At 38.4% G+C, this 26424-nt stretch overlaps 1 protein-coding gene across 1 annotated transcript; it reads right to left on the minus strand.

The window, feature by feature from the left end:
* Positions 1-26394, minus strand: PEX13 (peroxisomal biogenesis factor 13). The gene is made up of 4 exons (XM_045884937.3): positions 26237-26394; positions 4247-4941; positions 3582-3707; positions 1-1687 (listed from the first exon to the last, which is right to left on the minus strand). Exons 1-4 carry the CDS (start codon positions 26326-26328, stop codon positions 1389-1391), a joined length of 1212 nt encoding a protein of 403 aa, XP_045740893.1. The 5' UTR covers positions 26329-26394; the 3' UTR covers positions 1-1388.
* Positions 26395-26424: the final 30 nt, after the last annotated feature.

Raw genomic sequence — 26424 nt, forward strand, 5'->3', positions numbered from 1 at the left:
TCAATATTTGTATTCTAAATTATATGTTACTTATGCTGTCATTTCAAAAGAGAGGTTCCCAAAAAGCCCAAAATTCTATGCTGAATATATATTTGGTTCTTATATGTTTTTGTGTGAACTGTTCTAGAATTACTTATTTGATGAACATAAAGTCTATAAGAAGAAGAAAATAATCAAAATCTTTTATCAAATAATTCCAGGTTTTGAACAGTATCTGTAAATGTATTCTTGTATACCTGTAGTCCTAATATTATTTTGTAGTATGATCACAGCAAGTAGATGGATTTTCCAATTTTGTGGGGAAATATTCAGTGTACTAAAATTTAACTGCATTTAAAGTCATTTTTTAAACACAAAACAAGTCATATAGTATTATCATATCTTAAATGGCAATTCAGCATTTTATTTATAGTCTCAGTAGTAAAAACTAAACCTAAAAGAAATGTGTATCCAATGTGACACATTTTCAATGTTTAAAGAACAGCCTGAATATGGAATTTAAAAAGAAATTATACTAGGGAAAAGCAGAGAATCCATGAAAAGATTTAAATCATTACTGCTAGAACTGATTATATTGTTATGTGCAAACTCAAAGGATTTGAGTCTTGGCTGGAGAAAAAAAAAGTAAATCTTTCATATATTCTGATTTATCCAGGTTGAAAACTAGTTATATTGTAAAGGGATAAAAAGTTCTATGATCCTCAGAAGAAATGGAAATAATCTGTAAGAAAGATAAATTTCAGCCTTTTTACTAGCAGGAAAAAACTATAAGGGCTAAATATCACTCTAGAATAATCTCCTTCAGAATACTTCTAGTGACCCTTCCAAGATAAATTTTAAAAAATACAATAAAAAGTAACAGTATCAGTTGTTGGTAGGTTAAAAACATATTACTGTCTAAAGCAAACCCAAGACTGGATATAACACAGATCAGAAAATTTTTATTATTCAGTTTAAAGTTGTAAAAAAAAAAAAAGTGGTCTTTTGCCTGTTCTCATATTTATATCTTATCACTCAATTTCTGGGAGGATTCCAAATCAATTAAGCTCTAACTTTAAAAAGCATTAAAGACCCTTACTGTAGCAAACAGTGTATTCTACAGTTCATCAATCTTACTTTCAATAAAACATAGGATTTTAAATAAGATGAAAATGATAGCAGTCTCCATAATCTTAAAATCTAGGTGAAACAAATATCCTCATGGTCCAATAACTTGTAAAATGTAACCAGGTCACTAGATCAACACACTAGTGTACATTTAATAATTTCTAGCAGCAAAACACCTGGAATAGCCATTAACAAATGTGTTCATTGGACTGTAGATTAATTTCTTTGTAAGAAGTAATTTTTAAAAAGTATAGTTCAATTGCAGGCAAACATAAAAGATATCAAAGATCTTGTTTATCTCCACCTTTCCCAGTGGAATCAGGTGCAACTGGAACCTTATTAGTTTCAACAAAAACAGATTCAAAGGCAGCTTCCTGTTCATCCAAAGAATCAGCAGCCGTGGCTCCTTTAGTTAGTGTTGTGTTGGTAAAAGATTGTTGCTGCTTGGAAATTTTGCTGGATTCCACTGCTTTTCTACCTCTTCTTTTACCAAGAATTTTGACATAATTAGCAGGTATAAGTCCTGTTGTTTGACCATCAAGACTAGCCAGAAGCCAACCACGCACTTTGGGTTGCTGTTCTGATGGAAGAAAAGACAGCCTTGTAATTATAATACACTTTGGAGTCCAACAAAATATTGATAATAAAATATTAAGTAAAATCTGTTACACTTACATACTAAAATACATAAACAAATAGTATATATATTCAAAATCAAATGATGAGTAGGCTTAACAGTTCTAGGGTCCTTTCTTATATACTTTTTATTTTATACTTACTAAATATATTTTCAACCTTAAAGAACATGAAGTTTATATCAGTTGCTCTATATAGAGTAAGGAGATTCGGTTCTCCCAAAAGCTAAACTAACATCAGTGTTTTTCATATTTTAAATTGAAATTTAAGAAATGAATTTCTCATTCTCAATAGAAGTTAGAAGCAAGCATAGAAAATATATACCTTTATACAAGCCAAATTTCTTTATATACTTTTGCCAAAATATAAAATTCATTCTATGTGATTGTGACGAACAATCCTTTTTTTTGTTTTTTTTTAAGTAGGCTCCATGTTGACATGGAGCCCAATGTGGGGCTTGAACTCTGAGAACAATAGAGAAAAAAAATAAAACACTTAAAATCAACTATGTCTGTGACTGATTTTTGTTTTAAATGCTCAAACATACTTTATGTGAGCAATGGAGAAAAGCAAACAAGCAAAGCTAAAGTGTTTAAGAGGCATCAATAGTGGAAGAATAATTTGAGATATAAAATTTTCCTGAAATATTATAATGTAATTGAAAGAAACCACACTTGATCTTTTTTATACTTTATTTAGATAAATTAAAACTAATTATCTGAAAGTGCTATTTGCACTAGAAGAAAAATATGAATACTTAGAAGCCTAGGTTTTGTGTATGAGGGATGAGGCAGAGATTTAGCAAATTTGATCCAAATTTTTCAGTTACTTATACAATAAACAAATATTGTGAACATTGAAGGTATTTTTTCCCTATATAAAGAATGACTAAAACTAAAGGCTCAAGTTTCCATTAATCGATCACATGGAAAACAGCCAAAGTGGTTACAAGTACAGGTTTTGAAGTGGGACAAACCTAGGTTTATAGTCTAGCTCCATCATATCTTAGCTTTGTGATCCTGGACAATTTAGTCATTCTGAGTCTCAGTTTTCTCATAAGTAAAATAGGGACAGTATAATAAAAGTACCCACATCATACCATTATTATAAGGGTTAAAATGCAAGATGTAAACTGTAGTGCCCTGTACTATAAAGGACAGCTGTTATTGTCACTAGTATCTTTACCAACGAAATGTTACTTTTCCTAGCAAACCTGAATCCCCACAAACACACAAAAATCTTTTTTCCCCCCAAATCCATTAAAAATTCTGATCATTACTGGGGAAAGCTAAAGGGAAAAGGCCATTTTGCCTGGGGCCATTAAAAACTATTATAAAATAAACCTGAGATGTGTATAAATTTTTTTGATGAGGTTCTTTAATACTTCATGACAGTAATTCCTAAAATATTCATGTTGGAGTTTCTGAAGTAAACACTATTCAAATAAAAAAGAAAGCAATCAAAGACTGAGAGAGATACTTACATGACACTGGATAATTTCTTTGGGTTGTCAGATTTATTACATATAGTGCTTACTTCATGTTTTTGTGTGGGGATTAACAGAGTTTGGAATTCAAGCTTTGAGTTTAGAAGAGACTGAGAAGAGATATAAACAAAATCTTTCCTCATCTCAGTGAAATATTATTAGAACAACCCTGTTGGGCATTTCTCTCCCACAGGCCCAGATTTAGAAGTTCTAAACTGACACGACAGAGAAACCCTAGCAACTACTTCTGAGTTAACTAACAATGACCAAGATCCTTTGTTGCAGTTTTTAATACTCCATTTACAAATTCAAAAAATTCATGGAAAATTCCAATTTATTCATGTTTTATTACCTTTGAGAGCTAAGTTTAGCATATCACCAGCACGGAAAGAAATTTCTTCTTCAGATACAGCAGCAAAATCATATTCTGCTCTAGCAACTACATGGTCATCGTCACCACTTGCCCAGTTTGTATTGTCTATAAACCAAATTAAGAATTAAGATTAAGGATTAGGGTTTACAGTTCACTGGCTATGGTTTATAAACTGCATAAATTTATTTGCCAAGAGAAAAGTACCCCCCCAAAGTAAATTCTATAATTAACACGATATAAAATCTAACAATATGTTCACTAGGATATCTATTATGAACTTTCTCTTTTTCTTCAAGCTCAAAATTACAATTACCTGTGTATTGTTTTACCCACTTCCCTGACAATAAGTTTTAGAAAGATAAGGGAATTATGTCCTATGTATCTTTGTATCCTCTACAGCATCAAGTTTAGTATCTTGTAAACAGTAGTCAGGCAGTGTGTACTGTTATATTAAACAAACAATAAATAAATCAATAAGCCTATTTTTGCTACATATTCATTGTCCAGTTTTTAAGTTCTTAATTGAAAATATAACTGGATCAAAATATTAAATACAAATGAATATGAAGAATGCTAATTTAACAAATCTATGCTTGAAATTTGAGATTGTTATATGGTTTTTTAACCCATTCTCTTACTCTTACCTGTTACTTCATCATTATGGGTAGATAGCAGTTTCCAGATGAGGTAAGGACCACCAAGGATAACAGCAAAGAACAAGAATATTGGCCAAGATTTTGCTGAGTTAGCTGCTCTGTCCTCAGCACCAAGGCAAGAAACAGTTCCTTCACTTTCTGCCCATAGGTCCTCATTCTCAGAGCCTCTTCTTAAACCTATCATCCACTGCAATCGTCTGTAAAGATACCTTATAGTCCTAACTAATGCAAAAGCTGAAAAAACCTTTGTGAAATGTATTTTTAACCGGGAAAAGTGATTTGCTACATCCAATACAGCCCTGAAACTGTTATAGACAGCTGAAAAGGTAGCATCCATCATCATACTGACGGAGGCAAATGCATGCACAATACTTTCAATGGACTGAAATGCACCTCTGCTGCTTTCTTCAGCTTGCTGAACAAATCTACTAGGTGGCAGATCATCTACACGGAGGCGGTTATAGCCCAACCCATTATATCCATAACTATAAGGGCTATAGCTTCCATAAAACGAATTTCCATAGGCACCATATCCTGACGAAAATGAACTGTAAGCAGGTCTGAAAGTATTCACACTGCTGCTTCCTGTCTGCTGTGATGGCCTTGGAAGAATGGGTGGGGGCACTCTGGTAAGTGTTGGTTGTCCAGGTCTTGTCAATAAAGTAGGACCCAAATCAGCAGACCTAAAACCAAATAAAGATTCAAAATAGTAACTTAAGCACATAAATTCAATTCAAATAACTATTAAACACCTCTTACATATCTAGTGTTAACAACAGATCTACTGACGATGTGGTAAGAATAAGGAATAGTCTCTAATATCCACATGCTTAGAATCTGTCGTAAAACAAAATGAACAAGTAAAATAGCTGACTAAACTCTGCTATTTTCTTGTTTACTTACGCTGGCATTATTAGAAGTATCTTTAATCTATTTTCTCATAGGTACAAACGATGTATCTGTCTATCCTTGCACCTAAATGGCACTACCTTAATTACTATAGTTTTATAATAGGTCTTAGTATCCAATAAAACAAGTCCTCCTACAATGTTCTTCAACTTCAGGAGTGTTTTGGCTATCTGACACTTTGAATTTCCACATACATTTTAGTATCAGAGCTTGAAGTTCCACACCCTCACCCCCAAAAAATCCTATTGAGATTGTTTGGGATTACACTGAATCTGTAGGTTGAGATAAACTACAGCTTTATAAAAGTGAGAGTTTCAACTCACATTTATTAGGTTTCTTAAAGATTTTTCTCAATAATGGTTATTTTTATTTATTTTTTTAAAGATTTTATTTATTTAGGGGCGCCTGGGTGGCTCAGTCGGTTGGACGGCTGCCTTCGGCTCAGGTCATGATCCCAGCGTCCTGGGATCGAGCCCCGCATCGGGCTCCCTGCTCAGCAGAGAGCCTGCTTCTCCCTTTCCCTCTGCCTGCCGCTCTGCCTACTTGTGCTCTTTCTCTGTCAAACAAATAAATTAAAAAAAAAAAAAAGATTTTATTTATTTGCCAGACAGAGAGTGAGAGAGGGAACACAAGCAGGAGGAGTAGGAGAGGGAGAAGCAGGCTTCCCACAGAGCAGGGAGCCTGATGCGGGGCTCGATCCCAGGACCCTGGGATCATGACCTGAGCTGAAGGCAGATGCTTAATGACTGAGCCACCCAGGCACCCCTCAATAATGGTTTTTAAAAATAACTTTATTGAGAATCTATAATGTTTTATAGTTTCCATGTGGCAGGTTTTCTCTAAGTTTATTCATATATACTTGATATTTTTTGATGCTATTGTAAATGGTGTCTTCTAGAATTTCACTTTGATACTGTTACGTAGAAATGATAGATTTTTAAAAAAAATATAGTGCTTGTATCCAGCAATCTTGTTTTTGATTCTATTGGATTTTCAAAAATCTTAAGGATTTGCAGTCATACTGTATGTGAATAATGGTAGGTTTATTTCTTCTTTTTTCAATTCTTACAGCTCTGATTATTAAGCTATTATACCTCAGACGTGCTGTACAATCTTGAACAGAAGTAACAGGCATCCTTGTCTCATTCCTGATCTCAAAGGGAAAGTTCTCAACATGTCACCATTGATTATTATGTTTGCTGCAGGGTTGCTGTAAATTTAGTAGTTCCTTTTCCATTTCTATTTGCTAAGAGTTTTTAGCATGAATGAACACTGAATTTTATTCTCAGCATCAAGATTAAGATTTTAATTATGAATTCAATTTCTTTAGTATCATGCCACTTAAAACAAGGTCTGTGGACCAGTGTTTTAATCACAAGTCGTATGTACTGATCTAAAGTACAACAAATGATGTGCTCGCTTCGGCAGCACATATACTAAAGTACAACAAATGAGACTGTTAAGTAACATGACATTGCTATATTTTTACTGTATGTTATAAGAGTATTGGCTATCAGCACAAATATTTTGAGAAGGACTGCTATAGGACTATTTTTTTTTTTAAAGATTTTATTTATTTCAGAGAGAGAGTGTGAGAGAGAGCACGAGAGGGGGTGTGAAGGACTGAGGGAGAAACAGCCTCCCCGCTGACTAGGGAGCCCGATATGGGACTTGATCCAGGGACTCCAGGATCATGACCTGAGCTAAAGGCAGATGCTTAACCGGCTCAGCCACCCAAGCGCCCCATCTTCTCTATTTGTAAATTACACCTTGCTTCATCCCCTAAATTTCTTCATTCCTTTCTGTATTTTCTGTACTTTTGTCTCTTTGTGCAAAAATATGTTGGATATTTTCTTCCTATCCTTCAAGTCACTGCTATTCAAGGGCCAATCCATCACAAAATAAGTATCTTGTGCCATAATGTAAATCAATGAATTCTTAATGCTAATTAAACTAAATAGTGTGCTCAGTGTCAACGCTGCTTTACATCCCGCATGAAGTTTCCTTATCTTGTGGACTGTTATTACACAGTTTGAAACACAGCCAGTCTGTACTCTCGGTAGTTACAGGACACACTTAGAACACTGCTCTAAATCACTAGTTCTCTCTGTAGCAATGTCTAATCTGTGGTTAAACCCAATGAGTTCTTAATTTTGGTTATTGTAGTTTTTGTTCTAGATATTCCTTTTCCTTTTAATACTTTCCAAATACCTGCCAAAATTCCTTTGTTTTCTTCTATTGCCATCAACGTATTAAACAATATTAACTTAAAAGTCTCTTTGTTAACTCCATTTTCTGGAGTCCCTACGAATCTGTTTTCTCATCTGTTGTTTTACTTAGTTTCCATTTATGTTACCTAATGTCCTTCTGGGTCCTGCTATTTGGTTTTGCTTATGCATCTGCATCAGACATACATGAAGAACTGTAGCAATAATTTGAGACCCTGGATGATGCTCTCTTCCTCCAGATGTATTTCATTCTGGATACTGGTTTCTTAACTATCCTCTAGTTTACTTCAGGCAGGCTGCTAAGGCTATTATCAATCCATGATATCCTTAATCTAATTTCAGGAACTGAGATGATTTGAAGCTGGGCTTATATTCCTGTTAAGGGCCTGTTTGCTTCTTTTATACCCTCATATCTAGGTGTATCTTTTCAGGGTCATAACACAAGTTGTAGGTAATTTATCAGCACCTCCAGACCACTAGACTCTAACCATCCTCCAAGGGTCTGTCAAAAGTGCTCTTCAACTGGCTTCTCATCATCCAAACTGCTTCTTTTGGAATCAGCAGCAGCTTCTATGGGAACCCACTCTCACCATTGTGGATTTCCACCTTTCTCTAGATCTGGGCTCCATAAATCTTTACCTTCTTAGCTGTTTGTATTTGCTTTCCTTCTCTTACTCTCTAGTCTTTTAAAAATTCTTGAACCCAGGGCTCCTGGGTGGCTCAGTCGGTTAAGTGTCTGCCTTCAGCTTAGGTCATGAACCCAGGGTCCTGGGATAGGACCCCATATCGTAGGGCTCCCTGCTCAGTGGGGAGCATGCTTCTCCCTCTCCCCCTGCCCCTCCCCACAATCATGCTTACACACACATATGCTGTCTCTCTCAAATAAATAAAATCTTAAAAAAAAAATTCTTGAACCATTGAAAGTAACTTGTAGACTTGATACATTTTTTAAAAAGATTTTATTTATTTATTTGTCAGAGAAACAGAGATAGCACAAGCACGGGGAGCAGCAGGCAGAGGGAGTAGCAGGCTCCCCGCTGAGCAGGGAGGCCCACATGGGACTTGATCCCAGGACCCTGGGATCATGACCTGAGCCGAAGGCAGATGCTTAACTGACTATGCCACCCAGGCGTCCCTAGACTCGATATATTACTACTAAATACCTCAGTATCCTAAGAGCAAAGATATTTCATACAAAACCATACCTTTTTCCCATCTCTAAAAATTAACAATTCCATCATTATCCAATTGATATTCAACAGATAAAAATTATCATCAAATGTCTTTAAATAGCTTTAGTAAGATAAAATTCATATACCATGAACTCAGCTATTTAAAGAATAAAGAGCTATTTAAAGTATAAAAATCAATGGGTTTTTTGTATATTCATATAGGTGTACAACTATCAACCTATGTAATTCCAGAACATTTTCATCATCCCAGAAAGAAATCCCATATTCATTAGCAATCACTACCTATTTCCTGCTCTATTCCCAATCCTAGGCAACAACTAATCTAATTTCTATCTCTATGGGTTTGTCTATTCTAGATACCTCATGTATAGTCAACTCTTGTTATTTCCAATAGTCATCCTATAAAGTTGCTGTGAACATTGAATTAGCAAATATGGAATCACTGCTCCTGAGGGAACAAGGCACTTCAGCACTAAGCTTAGGGGCCATTTTAAAACAGCAAAATCACCAACTAAAATATGAAAAATGTGGCATCCATTAAACTGTGAAAAGGACACCTGTTTATAACATAAAGCTGAAACAAAAAGCCAGAGTGTTGGGACGCTGGGGTGGCTCAGTCGGTTAAGCATCTACCTTTGGCTCAGGTCATGATCCCAGGGTCCTGGGATCGAGTCCCGCATCGGGCTCCTTGCTCAGTGGGGAGCCTGCTTCTCCCTCTGCCTGCCGCTCCCCCTGCTTGTGCACTTTCACTTTCTCTCTCTCTCCCCCTCTCTCTGACAAATAAATAAAATCTTAAAAAAAAAAACGCCAGAGTGTTGCTTTGTTCAACCTCAGCTGAGAGAAGACTCAGATCTTTTGCCACTCTATGCATGTCTGTGAATGACCATGAAAGTGCCATGAGTATTGATTTTGGGGTTACAATAAATTTTAGTGAGTAGGAAAATTTGCAAATTCAGCATCTGCAAATAATGAGAATCTATTGTAAATGAATCATACAATATGCAGTATTTTGTGATTGGCTACTTTCACCTTGTATGTTTTGAAGGTTCATCCATATTGTAGCATTTATCAGTATTTCATTCCTTTTTATTGCTGAATTATGTTTATCCACCCGTCAGTTGATGGACATTTGCATTGTGTCCACTTTTTGTCTATTATGACTAATGTTACTATCAACATTTATATACAAGTTTCTGTGTGGATATATTTCATATCTCTTGGGTATATATACCTAGGCATGGAGTTGCTGGATCATACAGTAACTATGCTTAACCTTCTGTGGAACTGCCAGATTGTTTTCCAAAGCAACTGTGCCATTTTATATTCCCAGCAGCAGTGCATGAATGTTCCAATTTCTCCACATCTTTGTCAGCACTTGTTATTATTATTTTTTTTCATTTTAGCCATCCTAGTGGGTATGAAGTAGTATCTCACTGTGGTATTGTTTTGCATTTCCCTGATAGTTGATGATGTTGATTATCTTTTCATGCGCTTATTGGCCAGTTTTAGATCTTCTCTGGAGAAATGCCTATTTGAAAAATTAGGTTATTTGCTTTTTTATCATTGAGTTGTAAGAGTCAAATGTCTTTTAGGGGGTGCCTGGGTGGCTCAGTCGTTAAGCATCTGCCTTCGGCTCGGGTCATGATCCCGGAGTCCTGGGATTGAGTCCCACATCGGGCTCCCTGCTTGGTGGGGAGCCTGCTTCTCCCTCTCCCTCTGCTGCTCCCCCTGCTTGTGCTTTCTCTCACTCTCTCTCCCATTCTCTATCAAATAAATAAATAAAATCTTTAAAAAAAAAGTCTTTTACAATGGACTCTGAAAAACAAACTGAGGGTTCTAGAGGGGAGGGGGGGAGGATGGGTTAGCCTGGTGATGGGTATTAAAGAGGGCACGTTCTGCATGGAGCACTGGGTGTTATGCACAAACAATGAATCATGGAACACTACATCTAAAACTAATGATGTAATGTACGGGGATTAACATAACAATAAAAAATTTTTTTTAAAAAGTCTTAGGCTGTTGTGGTTTTTTTTAACAAAAATTCAATTAAGGTTCACACACTGCATTGGTTGTTTCCTCATCTCTTCTAAATTAGAATTATCTGTTTCTTTTAAATGTCCTTGACTTTTTGTAGAGCCAGTTTTGTTTTATTTGCTTATTTATTTACTTATTTATTTTTAAAGATTATTTATTTATTTATTTGATGGGGAGAGAGAGAACACACAAGTGGGGGAGCGGCAGGCAGAGGGAGAGGGAGAAGCAGGCTTCCCGCTGAGCAGGGAGCCCGATGCACGGCTCAATCTCAGGACCCTGGGATCATGACCTGAGCCGAAGGCAGATGCTTCCGACTGAGTGACCCAGGCGCCTGAGCCAGTTTGTTTTAAAATGTCTTACATTCTGGATCTGTGTTTCTCCAAAATGTTGTTTGTTTTTTTTAGAGAGAAAGCACATGGCATGGAGAGAGGAAAAGGTAAAGAATCTCAAGCAGACTCCCAGCTGAGCATGGAGTCCATCATGGAGCTCAATCTCACAACCCTGAGGTTATGACCTGAGCCGAAATCAAGAGTTGGATGCCTAACTGAGCCACCCAGGAGACCCCAAAATGTTGTTTAAATATCTCTCTCTATATATTTCCAGTTGAATTAAACATTGCATTTAAAGGTTTAATTAGAATCAGGTTAACATTTTTGGGAAGAATAATTCATGGGTTATATTTACTTCATATCCTATCACATCACAAAAAGTGGAACCAAACTTTAAAAAGGGTCAGTTGACTAACAAATAGTGTAGCATTTTCTGGTTTTCATAAAGTAGCTCTGCTCTAAAGTAGGAGCAATAATAGATAAAACAAAGAGAACAAACAGGCATATCTAGATTTATGGAACAGAAACTAAACAGAAAGAAAAAAATTATTATAAGGGTGAAGCTATGGGCCTACTCAATTCTGGATCTGAAATCAGGCTGTGACAGCCAGGACTTATGCTTCTAGGAAATAATAAGAACTAATAGTGCTCCACTCAAATGGAACTAGTTTCGGGCGCCTGGGTGGCTCAGTCCGTTAAGTGTCTGCCTTCGGCTCAGGTCATGATCCCAGAGTCCTGGGATCGAGCCCCACATCAGGCTCCTTGCTCAGCAGGGAGCCTGTTTCTCCTCTCCCTCTGCCTGCCGTTCCCCCTGCCTGTGCTCTCTCTCTAATAAGTAAATAAAAATCTTAAAAAAAAAAACAACAACTCACTGGTTCTCTTAAAAACAAAACAAAACAAATGGAACTAGTTCATTGTTGAGGCTGTGGGTTGGAATGCAATACACTGACTTCTAAAAAGAGATTATAAAATTTACTGACAATAGTTTAAGATTTTTAGAAAGTTACAAAACTAAGAAGGGTAGGACACTGACTAACATCTCAAGTGCAGGAAATGAAACAAGTTAACAACTGACTCACTGACTTGGTGACTTAATCTTTGATATCCTTAATCTAAGCCACCATTTTTATACAGGTTCGTACATGGTAGGGTGGATGCTGAAGGAGCAGGGAGAGGCAAGAGAAACCTACTAGACAGAGAGAGGTAAATGTAGAAGGGAAAGGAAACAACTCAAAAACTCAAAAAGGAAACAGAACCTATTCAAAATAAACATATCAAGAAGATACACAAGAAGAGGGGCGCCTGGGTAGCTCAGTCGTTAAGCGTCTGCCTTCGGCTCAGGTCATGATCCCAGGGTCCTGGGATCGAGCCCCGTGTTGGGCTCCCTGTTCTGTGGGAAGCCTGCTTCTCCCTCTCGCACTCCCCCTGCTTGTGTTCCCTCTCTTGCTGTGTCTCTCTCTGTCAAATAAATAAGTAAAATCTTTAAAAAAAGAAGATACACAAGAAGAAATAAAAACACTAAGAAACCAAACTAACAAAAATCAACAATTAGAATGAAAATTCAGCTTCTTGGGAAGATGGTGGAGGAGCAGGGGATCCTAGTTTCATCTGGTCCATGGAATTCAGCTAGATAGCTATCAGATCATTCTGAATACCTGCAAACTCAACCAGAGATCTAAGAAAAGAATTGCTGTAATTCTACAAATAGAAAAGTGACCACTTTTTTGCAAGGTAGGAGATGCAGAGAAGTGAATTAGGGTGATATATTGGAAGATAAACTACAGGGGAAGGGAGCCTCCATAAGTCAGCTAAGGGAAAGTGATACAGCAGCAAAACATAAAATTGGAACTTTTAGAAATCTGCTCTGGCGGGGGGATGTCCCTGCCTTAGAAGGTGCTCAGGTGGTTAAGGTGGGTGGAATCCTAGGTGGGACAGTGTGGTCTCAGGATCCCCGGGGTCACAGAAAGAACAGGGGTGCCTGAGTGCAGCAGAGTTCCCAAGCGTCGGAGCAGGGAAGCCAGCTGCAAACAGCGAGCCCAGGAGAGGGCTTTCAGCTTGGTGTTGCCATAAACTTCGAACCATGGCACTGTCCAAGCAGGGGCCCAGAAAAAGGCAGAACCCCAGCGTGACCCCCATCCATGTCCTGGGAGGAGCGGTGTGGGTGCTCACCGCAGGAGTCTGTAAAGTTTAGAGACTCCAAACAGGGTCGCGTGCCTGAGATAAAAACACTCGGTCACAGGCTGGGTGAACACAGTGCAGAAACAAGCCAGGGAGACAAGAGTGACTGACTGCTTTTCTGTGAGGAATCACTGAAGATTGGGGAGCATGAATTTTCAGATCCGGGGCTGGAGATCTGGGCGCAGCCATTTTCATCCTCTAAAGTGTTATGGAAAGCCTTCAGGGAAAAAAAGCCACACAGAACAATCCAAAGCTGCTTACACTGAGCCCTGGCCGCCTGGCAAGGGGGTGTGTGATTCTGCTGGGGTAAAGACACCTGAGAGTCAGTGCAACAGGCTCCTTCCCCAGAAGACCAGCAGGAACATTCACTAATACCAAGTCTACTGATCACACGGAACTGCAAAACTCCAGTGCTAGGGGAAAACAGCATATAGAATTGAGGATTTTTTTCTCATGATTCTTTAGTCTGGCAGTTTAAATTTTTTTCTTTTTTCTTTCTTCCCTTTTTTCTTTTTTAATGTTTTATTTATTTATTCATGAGAGTCAGAGAGAGAGAGAGAGAGAGAGAGAGAGAGAGAGGCAGAGGCAGAGGGAGAAGCAGGCTCCCCGCCTAGCAGGGAGCCTGATGAGGGACTCAATCCCAGGACCCTGGGATCCTGACCTGAGCCGAAGGCAGACACTTAACCATCTGAGCCACCCAGGCACCCCCTTTCTTCCCTTTTCAAGTAGTTTCTTATTTTATCAACTCTTTTTTTTAAGTCTTTTTTAATTTTCATTTTTACATTTACTATATATAGTATATTATATATACTATATACATAATATATGTCTATTCTAATATAGAATATTAGAATAATTGGGGTTCCAGAGGAAAGGAGAGGGAGAGAGAGACAGAGAGAGAGAGAGAGAGGCAGAAGGTATATTTGAGCAGATTATAGCTGAAAACTTCCCCAATCTGGGGAAGGAAACAGGTATTTGAGTCCAGGAGGCACAGAGAACCCCCCTCAAAATCAGTAAAAATAGGTCAACACCTCAACATATAATAGGGAAGCTTGCAAATTTCAGAGACAAAGAGAAAATCCTGAAAGCACATTGGGACAAGAAGTCCTCAACCTACAGTGGTAGAAACATAAGGCTGGCAGCAGACCTATCCACAGAGACCTGGCAGGCCAGAAAGGACTGGCATGATATATTCAGGGTGCTAAATGAGAAAAATATGCAGCCAAGAATACATTATCCAGCAAAGCTGTCATTCAGAATAGAAGGAGAGATAAAGAGCTTACAGGACAAACAGAAACTAAAAGAATTTGTGATCACTAAACCAGCCTGCAAAAATTATTAAAGGGGATCCTTTAAGTGAAGAGAGAGCCTAAAAGCAACAAAGACCAGAAAGGAACAGAGACAATATACAGAAACAGTGACTTTACAGGTAATACAATGGCACTAAGTTCATATCTTACAATAGTTACTCTGAATGTAAATGGGCTAAATGCCCCAATCAAAAGATACAGGGTATCAGACTGGATAAAAAAAGCAAGAACCCTTGATATGGCTGTCTACAAGAGACTCAATTTAGACCCAAAGGCACCTCCAGAATGAAAGGGGGGGGCGCCTGGGTAGGTCAGTTGGTTAAGTCGCTGCCTTTGGCTCAGGTCATGATCTCAGGGTTCTGGGATCAAGCCCCACGTCAGGGTCCCTGCACAGTGGAGAGTCTGCTGGTCACTCTCCCTCTGCTGCTCCCCCACTTGTGCTCTCTTGCTCACATACTCTCTCAAATAAATAAAATCTTAAAAAAAAAAAAAAAAAAGAAAGTGAGGGGGTGGAGAACCATTTATCATGCCAATGGACACCAAAAGGAAGCTGGGGTAGCCATCCTTATATCAAACAAAATAGATTTTAAACCAAAGACTGTAACAAGAGATGAAGAGGGACACTATATCATAATTAAAGGGTCTATCCAACAAGAAGATCTAAAAATTATAAATATTTATGCCCCTAACACGGGAGTAGCCAATTATACAAACCAATTAATAACAAAATTAAAGAAAGACATTGATAACAATACACTAATAGTAGGGGGCTTTAACACCCCACTCATTGCAATGGACATATCATCTAAGCAGAAGATCAACAAGGAAACAAGGGCTTTGAATGACACACTGGACCAGATGGACTTCACAGATATTTCATCCTAAAGCAACAGAATACACATTCTTCTCGAGTGCATATGGAACATTCTCCAGAATAGATCTCATACTAGGTCACAAATCAGGTCTCAACTGGTACCAAAAGACTAGAATTATTCCCTGCATATTTTCATACCACAATGTTTTAAAACTTGAACTGAGTCACAAGAGAAAATTTGGAAGGAAAACAAATGCATGGAGGTTAAAGAGCATCCCACTAAAAACTGAATGGGTCAACCAGGAAATTAAGAATTTAAAAAATTCATGGAAACAAATGAAAATGAAAACACAACTGTTCAAAACCTTTGGGATGCAGCAAAGGCAGTCCTAAGAGGGAAGTATATAGCAATACAAGCCTTTCTTAAGAAACAAGAAAAGTCTCAGGGCGCCTGGGTGGCTCAGCCATTAAGCGTCTGCCTTCGGCTCAGGTCAAGATCCCAGGGTCCTGGGATTGAGCCCCGCATCGGGCTCCCTGCTCAGTGGGAAGGCTGCTTCTCTCTCCCCCGCTCCCTCTGCTTGTATTCCCTCTCTCACGGTGTCTCTCTCTGTCAAATAAATAAATAAAATCTTTAAAAAAAAAAAAAGAAACAAGAAAAGTCTCACATACATAACCTAATCTTATACCTAAAGGAGCTAGAGAAAGAACAGCAAATGAAGCCTAAATCCAACAGGAGAGGAAAAATAATAAAGATCAGAGCAGAAATCAATGATATAGAGATTAAAAACAAAAACAGGGGAACAGATCAAGGAAACTAGGAACCAGTTCTTTGAATTAATAAGACTGATAAACCCTGGCCAGACTTATCAAAAAGAAAACAGAAAGGACCCAAATAAATAAAATCATGAATGAAAGAGGAGAGAGCAAAACCAACATCAAAGAAATACAATTATAAGAACATATTATGAGCAACTATATGCCAACAAATAAGGCAATCTGGAAGAAATGGATGCATTCCTAAAAACGTATAAACTATCAAAACTGAAACAGGAAGAAATAGAATACCTGAACAGACCCATATCCAGCAAGGAAACTGAAGCAGTAATCAAAAACCACCCACAAACAAGAGTCCATGGCTAGATGACTTCCCAGGGGATTTCTACCAAACATTTAAAGAAGAATTGATACCTATATTTCTGAAGCTGTTTCAAAAAATAGAAATGGAAGGAAAACTGCCAAACTGGTTCTATGAGGCCAGCATTACCTTGATCCCAAAACCTGACAAAGACCCCACCAAAAAGGAGAATTACAGACCAATATCCCTGATGAACATGGATGCAAAAATTCTCAACAAGATACTAGCCAATAGGACCCAACAGTACATTAAAAGGATTATTCACCACAACCAAGTGGGATTTATTCCTGGGCTGCAGGGGTGGTTCAACATCTGCAAATCAATCAAGGTGATACACTACGTTAATAAAAGAAAGGACAAGAACCATATGATCCTCTCAATAGATGCAGAAAAAGCATTTGACAAAATACAGCATCGTTTCTTGATTAAAACTCTCCACAGTGTAGGGATAGAGGGAACATACCCCAATATCATAAAAGCCATATATGAAAAGCCCACAGCGAATATTGTTTACAATGAGGAAAAACTGAGAGCTTTTTTCCTAAGGTCAGGAACATGACAGGGAGGTCTACTCTCGCCACTGTTGTTCAACATAGTACTAGAAGTCCTAACCTCAGCAATCAGACAACAAAAAGAAATAAAAGGTGTCCAAATAAGCAAAGAAGTCAAACTCTCACTCTTCGCAGATGACATGATACTGTATGTGGAAAACCCAAAAGACTCCACCCCAAAATTGCTAGAACTCATACAGGAATTCAGCAAAGTGGCAGGATATAAATCAATGTACAGGAATCAGCTGCATTTCTATATACTAACGAGACAGAAGAAAGAAATTAAGAAATCGATCCCATTTATAACTGCACCAAAACCCAGAAAATACAGAAGAATAAACCTAACCAAAGAGGTAAAGGATCTGTACTCTGAAAACTATAGAACACTCATGAAAGGAATTGAGGAAGACACAAAGAAATGGAAAAACGTTCCATGCTCATGGACTGGAAGAACAAATATTGTGAAAATGTCTATGCTTCCCAGAGCAATCTACATATTCAATGCAATCCCCATCAAAATTCCATCAACTTTTTTCACAGAGCTGGAACAAATAATCCTAAAATTTGTATGGAATCAGAAAAGACCCCGAATAACCAAAGGAATGTTGTAAAAGAAAACCAAAGCTGGAGGTATCAAAATTTCAGACTTCAAACTCTATTACAAAGCTGTAATCATCAAGACAGTATGGTACTGGCACAAAAACAGACACATAGGTCAATGGAATAGAATAGAGAACCCAGATATGGACCCTCAACTCTGTGGTCAACTAATCTTCAACAAAGTGGGAAAGACTATCCAATGGAAAAAAGACAGTCTTCCACAAATGGTGCTGGGAAAATTGGGACAGCCATATGCAGAAGAATGAAACTGGACCATTTTCTTACACCATACACAAAAATAAATTCAAAATGGATGAAAGACCTAAATGTGAGATAGGAATCCATCAAAATACTAGAGGAGAACACAGGCAGAAAGCTCTGTGACCTTGGTCGCAGCAACTTCTTGCTAGACATGTCTCCAAAGGCAAGGGAAACAAAGGCAAAAATGAACTATTGGGACTTCATCAAGATAAAAAGCTTTTGCACAGCAAAGGAATCAGTTGACAAAACCAAAGACATCCTACAGAATGGGGGAAGATATTTGCAAATGTTTTATCAGATAAAGGATTAGTATCCAAAATGTATAAAGAACTTATCAAACTCAACACCCAAAAAACAAATAATCCAGTCAAGAAATGGGCATTAGACATGAACAGATATTTCTTCAAAGAAGACATACAAATGGCTAACAGACACATGAAAAAAATGCTCAACATCACTCAGCATCAGGGAAATACAAATCAAAACCACAATGAGATACCACCCCACACCAGTCAGGACGGCTAAAATTAACAAGTCAGGAAACACAGATGTTGGTGAGGATGCGGAGAAAAGGGAACCCTCTCACAGTGCTGGTGGGAATGCAAGCTGGTACAGTCACTCTGGAAAACAGTATGGCGGTTCCTCAAAAAGTTGAAAATACTACGGTGAGCGCTGTGAATTGTGTAAGACTGATGAATCACAGACCTGTATCTCTGAAACAAATAATACATCATATGTTAAAAAAAAAAAAAAAAGAAGATAGTAGGAAGGGAAAAATGAAGGGGGAGACGAACCATGAGAGACTATGGACTCTGAGAAACAAACTGAGGGTTTTGGGTGGGGGGGTGGGGGATGGGTTAGCCTGTTGATGGGTATTAAGGAGGGCATGTATTGCATGGAGCATTGGGTGTTATATGCAAACAATGAATCATGGAACACTACATCAAAAACTAATGATCTAATGTATGGTGACTAACATAAAAAAAAAAAGAAAAAAAAAGTTGAAAATAGAGCTACCCTATGACCCAGCAATTGCACTACTAGGTATTCACCCCAAAGATACAAATGTAGTAATCCAAAGGGGCACCTGCACCCCAATGTTAATAGCAGCAATGTCCACAATAGCCAAACTATGGAAAGATCCTAGATGTCCACTGACAGATGAATGGATAACAAAGATGTAGTGTGTGTGTACACACACACACACACACACACACACACACACACACACACAAATGGAATATTACGCAGCCATCAAAAAATGAAATCTTGCCATTTGCAATGACATGGATGGAACTAGAGGGTATTACTCTAAGTGAAATAAGTCAATCAGAGAAAGCCAATTATCATATGATTTCACTTATATATGGAATTTAAGAAACGAAGCAGAGGAGCATAGAGGAAAGGAGGGAAAAATAAGATGAAATCAGAGAGGGAGACAAGCCTAAGAGACTCTTAACCACACGAAATAAACTGAGGATTGCTGGAGGGGAGGGGGTGGGGCATGGGGTAACTGGGTGATGGGATTAAGGAGTGCACGGGATGTAATGGGCACTGCGTGTTATATAAGACTGATGAATCACTGAACCCTACCCATATTAACTATATGTTAATTAACTGAATATCAATTTAAAAAAAGAATGAAAATTCATTCAAGGAAAAACAAATTTTATATAACAGCTAAGCATTAAAATAGTCAAAGAGCTCCATGAAGCAATATCATCTATGAAATAAAAACTGAAATGAAATAAAAACATGTAAATATGAAAAAATCCATTACAAATCTTAGACATGATTCTCCCAGCCACAGGGATTGTCTTGCAACTATAAGGGAAGAAAATTAGTTGTTGTACACTAAGGAACACAGTGGAAAATACAGAACTCGGGGAATTCCACTTCAAGTAATGGCATTCTAGGTCATCAGACTAATCCTCCCACTAAAAAAAAAACCTAGGCACCTGGGTGGCTCAGTCGTTAAGTGTCTGCCTTAGGCTCAGGTCCTGATCCCAGGGTCCTGGGATTGAGTCCCGCGTAAGGCTCCTTGCTCGGCGAGGAGTCTGCTTCTCCCTCTCCCTCTGCGCCTACCCCCTGCTCATGCTCTCTGTCTCTGTCTCTCTCTCTCAAGTAAATAAACAAAATCTTAAAAAAACCCCAAAAAACTAGAAAGGCTAAAAAAATATAACACTACCTGTTTAAAACATGAGAGAACAAGGCATTGAGGAATTAAGAAGTTAATATCCAGGAGAAAGAGAAAACTCAGAGTCCATTTTGAGAAGTTTCTCAAGGGACAAGGGTCAATCTGGAAGAGATGGTTGAAGGACAAGAAGCTGTGCAGAGCTTTCAATAGACTCACTGTACTAAGGAGACAAAAACTAGAGTTCAGAACCCCTAAAGAGGAGGGCCAACGTAAAACCCCACACTTCAGACTGGGACCTTAAAGGGCCATATACTAGGAATAAGGGTGAAATGGTATACAAGAAATAGGCTAGCTCTGGCAGGAACTAAAACCACAGCTTCAAACTGGCTCAATTCTTGACTGGATTAAAATGATCCTACACTGCTAGTGGCATAAGGTGCCTGTCAAAGGTAAAACTCTCAAGAGGAAGATAGCATCCTAGGCCTCAAACTGCCTTAAATTATCTATATACAATGTCCAGCTCTCATTAAAAAATAATTTGGCCTATATGAACACTAAACTATATGTCAAAAAAAAAAAAAAAAAAAAGGAACAACATCAGATAATACAAAGAGATCCATAGGGGTCCAGATAATGGAGTTATTAAGAAGAGACTTTAAACAACTATGACTAAAATATTCAAGGAAAAAAGACAAGACTGAGATTTTTTCAGCAGAGAATAGAAACTGTAAAGCAGGACCAAATGGATATTCTAAAACTAAAAAATTAGAATTACCAAAACTATTAATTTAATGACTGGTTCAATACCAGATTAGACATTCTGAAAGAAAAACATCAGTGAACCAGAAGAGAATTCAGAAGAAAATACCCAGAATGAAGCATGAATAACAAAAGAATACATGCAGAAAGGAGTTTAGGGTATGGGCTGTACAGTGAAATAAAGAGCATATATGCAGTTGGAGTCAAAGGGGTGAAAAGATGATAGGCATAAGCAGTATTTGAAGAGATAATGGCTGAGACTTTTCTGATGTAGTGTGTGTTAATTAATGAATGACATTAAGTCAGATGCAAGTATCTCTATGAATGCCACTGCAAATAACACAAACAAAGCCATTCACACTGAAGCCCAACAAAGTATAATCGCTGAAAACCAAAAACAAAGAGAAAAATCTTTAAAGCCACCAGAGGAAAAAAAGAGATTTCTTTCAAAGAAGCAAGAATACAACAGAAATGGCCCAAACTCTCGGAAAGCTTAAAGAAAATAAAAAGGAAGCCAGGAAAAATGTAGGTCCCTTAAAGACAACGTTGAGTTAGCAGATCCTCAGACTCTCTAGACTTCCTGTTAACAAGAAATGTCTTTATAGTCCAAAGTGGAGTAAGTCATACATTGTTACTTGTAGCAGAAACTATTCCTGATACAATGTTTAATAGGACTCCCGGAAGAAGCGATGGGAAAGAATAGTGTTTAAACAATAAAGATATACTTAGTGAAAATTTTCCTAAATTAAAGAAAGATTGACTCCTTAGAGTGAACATTATAGGTACTGAGTGTGAACACTGTAGCTACTGAGCAGGAGGAAAAAATATACATATCTGTATATTCATACCTGAATAGAGCATAATAAAGTTGCAGGGGACCAAGGTATCAGGTAAAATCTTAAAGGCTACTAAGGAAAAAATAGTCTACCTATAGAGGAATGAAAATTAGACTCAACAGAAAAATTTCTGTAGTTATACAACCTGGATATAAAGCCAAAAAAGTATAGTACAAAGAAAGAAAATTACAGGCTAATTTCACCTAAAATATATATGCAAAGGTCTTAAAATATTAGAACAGAATTCAACATTATATTTTACAAAATAATCACAATTAAGCAGTTCACCCAGAAATTTACTCATGATTCAACATTAGAAAGTTAACTGATGAAATAAACCACATTTTCAAATTAATTATCTCAACAAATGCATAAAAGTCATTCATAAAATTTATACTCCTTCATAATAAAAATCTGAGCAAGGTAAGGAGATAGAAGTTCAAAAGGAAAGCTATTAAAAACAGAAAAGCAAACATCATACTTAATAGTGAGATTTGAGAAGCATTCCGATGAAAGTCAGGAGCAATACAAGGATGTTGGTTATCTATGCTGGCTTATTTGTAAGTGATAGGACTGTCAGCATGGAACACAAGAGAAATTTCAACTAAACTACCAGAACAAATTAAGTCTAACTTATGCTAGATATAAAAGATGGAAAAGTACTTCATGGAGATAGTTATAAAACATTATTTAAGGCAAAAAAAGGTCCAAATTCTCATAAAGTTCCAATAAAAATCCCAGTCTTTTTTATAAAGGGTAAATATAACAAAGGCAATTTCGAAGAACAGCAATGTGTGGAGGCTGTTGACATACCAGGTATCAAAACTTATTAAAAAGACAGTGTGGGGGTGCCTAGGTGGCTCAGTCGGTCGAGTCCAACTCTTGATTTCAGCTCAGATCATGATCTCAGGGTTGTAAGCAGGGGTCCCTCAGCAGGGATTCTGCTTGAGATTCTCTCCTTCCCCTTCTGCCTCTCCTCCTACTTGTTCTCTCTAAAATAAATAAATACAATCTTAAAAAAAATAAGACAAGAGTGGTGCTAGCATAAGAACAGAAAGACCAGTAGAACATATGGGAAAGTCCTCCAAACAGAACCACATATTTAAGAAAACTTAACAGGATGTAGATAGCATTATAAACTAGTACAGAATAGATAAATTAATGGTACTGGGATACTTATCCCCATGGGGGGAAAATATATATTCTCTATTTTGCATTGATTTTGTACAAGAGAGTCAGTTCCAGGTGGGTTAAAGGTATGAATGTGAAATGCCGAACATTTAAAAAAATAAGAGAGAGAAAAATTTTCTTGATCTGAGGCAGAAAGGGTTTCTTAACCAAGACATAAAAAAACAAACAATAAAATATGAAAATTTTGGCTATATTTAAATTAAAAGTATCTGTACAACAAAAATGAACATGAATATAAATAAAGAAGACAAGCCACAGACTGAAAGAAATTGAAAACATACAAAAATAGAATTAGTATGAATAAAGGACTCTTAACAAGTTAATAAGCAAACCTAAAGCCAATAAAAAAGTGGGCAAAAGATATCAACAGAAAACATTCAAATGGCTAATTTAACATTCAAAAAGATGCTCAATCTTATTACTAACCAGAGAAGTGCAAATTAAAAATTAAATATCATTTCACATCCATTAGATTGGCAAATTCAGAACTAAAAAATAATATCATCAAGTGTTAGAAAGAATGTAGAGAAACAGAACACCGTGCCAGTGAAAATGTAAAAACTGGTATAAAAAACCACTTTGGGGAGCAACTTGGTAATAGTACTTGAAGCTAAGCATACCCACCACCAAGCAATTCCACTTCCAACAACACATTATTAGAAAACCCCCTGGAGGGGCACCTGGGTGGCTCAGTCGTTAACCGTCTGCCTTCAGCTCAGGTCATGGTCCCAGGGTCCTGGGATAGAGCCCCACATTGGGCTCCACACTCAGCAGAGAGCCTGCTTCTCCCTCTCCCACTCCCCCTACTTGTGTTCCCTCTCTCACTGTGTCTCTCTCTGTCAAATAAATAAATAAATAAAATCTTAAAAAAAAAAAAAAAAGAAAGAAAGAAAAGAAAACCCCCTGGAAATGTGGACAAGGAGAAAGGCACAAGAACGGTCACTGCAGGGGTGCCTGGGTGGCTCAGGTCATGATCCTGGGGTCCTGGGATCAGGCCCAGAATTGGGCTCCCTGCTCTGCCGGGAGTCTGTTTCACCCTCTCCTTCCCTTCCTCTCCCCTGCTGCTGCTGCTGCTCTCTCTCTCTCTCAAATAATCTTAAAAAAAAAGAGAATGGTCACTGCAGCAGTTTAATACATAATTAATACTTTAATACCTATAACAGAAGAGTTTTTTTTTTTAATTCATTCGAGACACAGAGATAGAGCGAGAGAGAGAATGAGCAGGGGGAGAAGCAGACTCCCCGCTTAGCAGGGAGCCCGATCCGGGGCTCTATCCCAGGACCCTGGGATCATGACCTGAGCCGAAGGCAGACGCTTAACCATCTGAGCCACCCAGGCGCTCCAAAAGAACAGTTTTTTATACAATAGAATATCCTACAGCAAATAAAATGAACTACAGCTATATGTATGAACAAGATAACAAAGTCAATAATATGTAATGGAAAAACATTTTGCAAAATGATACATAGTTTGAACATATTTATATAAAATCTAAAAACACACTAAACACTATATATACAGACATACATATAACACACAAACCTAAGTACTAAGGTATAAAATAAAGTATACAAACATAATTGGGTACACTGAACACCAAAAAGGGACAGTAGTTATAGCAGGAAAGAAGAATGGGAGGCTTAGCTGTTTCTGTAATTTTTATTTTTAAAGATTTTTTTTTATTTATTCATTTGAGACACAGAGATATATATATAGAGAGAGCATGAGCAGTGGGAGAAACAGAGGAAGAGGGAGAAGCAGACTCCCCGCTGAGCCAGGAGCCCAATGTGGGGCTCGATCCCAGGACCCTGGGATCATTACCTGAGCCGAAGGCAGACGCTTAACCATCTGAGCCACCCAGGTGCCCCTGTAATTTTTATTTTTAAAAAAATCTGAAAAAAAATGAGGCAAATCTCGAAAAAAAAATTTTTTTTAAAGATTTTATTTCTCTCTCTCTGAAAGAGAGCAGAGAGAGAGAGAGAGAGAGCACCAGTGGGGTGAGGGGCAGAGGGAGAAGCAGACTCCCCGTTGAGCAGGGAGCCCAATGCGGCTGGATCTCTGAACTCCGGGATCATTACTCGAGCGGAGGGCAGACGCTTAACTGACTGAGCCGCTCAAGGGCCCCTGGAAAAATTTTCTTAAAGTTAAGTGTGAACACACAAGTATTCATTGTCTTACACTCAACCAGTCTCTACGTGTTTAAAATTCACAATGAAAAAAAGTGGGAAAATGGTTACTTTTACATAAACATAACTTTAAAAAGATGCCAGAGTAGGGGCGCCTGGGTGGCTCGGTTGGTTGGGCGACTGCCTTTGGCTCAGGTCATGATCCCGGAGTCCTGGGATCGAGTCCCGCATCGGGCTCTCTGCTCGGCAGGGAGTCTGCTTCTCCCTCTGACCCTCCTCCCTCTCATGCTCTCTCTCTCTCATTCTCTCTCTCTCAAATAAATAAATAAAATCTTAAAAAAAAAAAAAAGATGCCAGAGTATAAAACCTGTCTTCCAAATAGCTGTCAAAATTTTTTTTAAAAAGTCAAACCACTCGTAAAAAAGGTAGCAGGAAGTGTCGCCCACCTTAACAGTATAATTAAAGCTTATTACTTGTTATGTATCTATCACTATTAAATTAAGTTGCTAATGTGTTCAAGCATCTTGACATTTAAATAAGGATTACAAGATTTTATAACATAGCAGAAATACATTCCAGTATATTGGAGACTTTTATGTATTAGGTAAACCTACTACGGTAGGTGATCTGCCATTCGAATCTCATCATCTAAATTCAGACGTCCAGATCCACCCAACATGAAACACACAAGGCTGTGAAACTCTTCTTTCATTGTATTTTAGCCTTTTCCCCATTAAACACTCATTAAAAACAAATAAAAAACCACACAGGCCTTAGAAAAGTGACACGCTATTTACACAAAGGCCATCCACTGGCCTTGGACTTAGAACTCCCGCTTGGAAGTTGCTTCTCCAAATCCTTATCCAAAACATTGCTGAGTTATGCTGAAAAACAACGCGAAGTGTATAGGCTTGGGTTCCAGTTGTGTAAAAGCGACCTTTTGTGCTTTCACCAACTTCTCGAGAGGTTGTTAAAAGCTTTGGGGAGACTTTGCTCCCTGTCCAGCCGGGGCTGGGCAAGTGCCAGCTACTCTCATCTGCGAAAGACCGAAAGTCTAAGGCTTTTAAGGGGGTCAAGCAGTTCTGTCACGGTGTTCCGCTAACAGAAAGGAGCAGGAAGCCGCCCCCTTTCTTCCAAGCACCGGGACCCAGTGAGGCGCCCAGGGGCTCCCTGGAGTGTATCCGTACCGAGAGCCGTCCAGTCAGAAACAGCTGTCTGACATCGAAATTCCCCACACTGGCGTCCTTTCCCTACCTTGAACCCCTCAACGTTGAGGGCTGGTTGAGAGGGGGAGGGGACACCTCAGCGCAACAACGGCCTCAACCGTCTCCCGCCAAGTCCCCACTCCGGCCCACCAAACCCGCGGCCAGAAGAATCCCACACTCACTGGAAAGTAGGGCCAGGTCCTGGTCCTGGCCCGGCCCCAGGAATTCGGCGGGTCTCCCACGGTTTCGGGGGAGGAGGCGGCTGGGAAGCCATCGCCTCCGCCTCAGCTCGGCTCTTGGTTGGCGCTGGGACGCCTCAGGCCCGGGTACACTAGCACCTCACGCGCCAGGCAGAATGGGCAGAACACCG

This window comes from Mirounga angustirostris, unplaced genomic scaffold, assembly GCF_029215605.1.
Source record: "Mirounga angustirostris isolate CCGP_5_RB_7025 unplaced genomic scaffold, mMirAng1.0.hap1 SCAF_10, whole genome shotgun sequence".
Classification (NCBI taxonomy): Eukaryota; Metazoa; Chordata; class Mammalia; order Carnivora; family Phocidae; genus Mirounga; species Mirounga angustirostris.

What these genes read in the sequence shown, in the direction of transcription:
- PEX13 (XM_045884937.3), bottom strand. Translation starts at nt 26,328, where the DNA reads ATGGCTTCCCAGCCGCCTCCTCCCCCGAAACCGTGGGAGACCCGCCGA. An exon ending in CCATAATGATGAAGTAACAG is followed by an intron (nt 3,708 to 4,246) that starts GTAAGAGTAAGA and finishes TTTGGTTTATAG; the next exon opens with ACAATACAAACTGGGCAAGT. An exon ending in GCTAAACTTAGCTCTCAAAG is followed by an intron (nt 1,688 to 3,581) that starts GTAATAAAACAT and finishes TTCTTCCATCAG; the next exon opens with AACAGCAACCCAAAGTGCGT.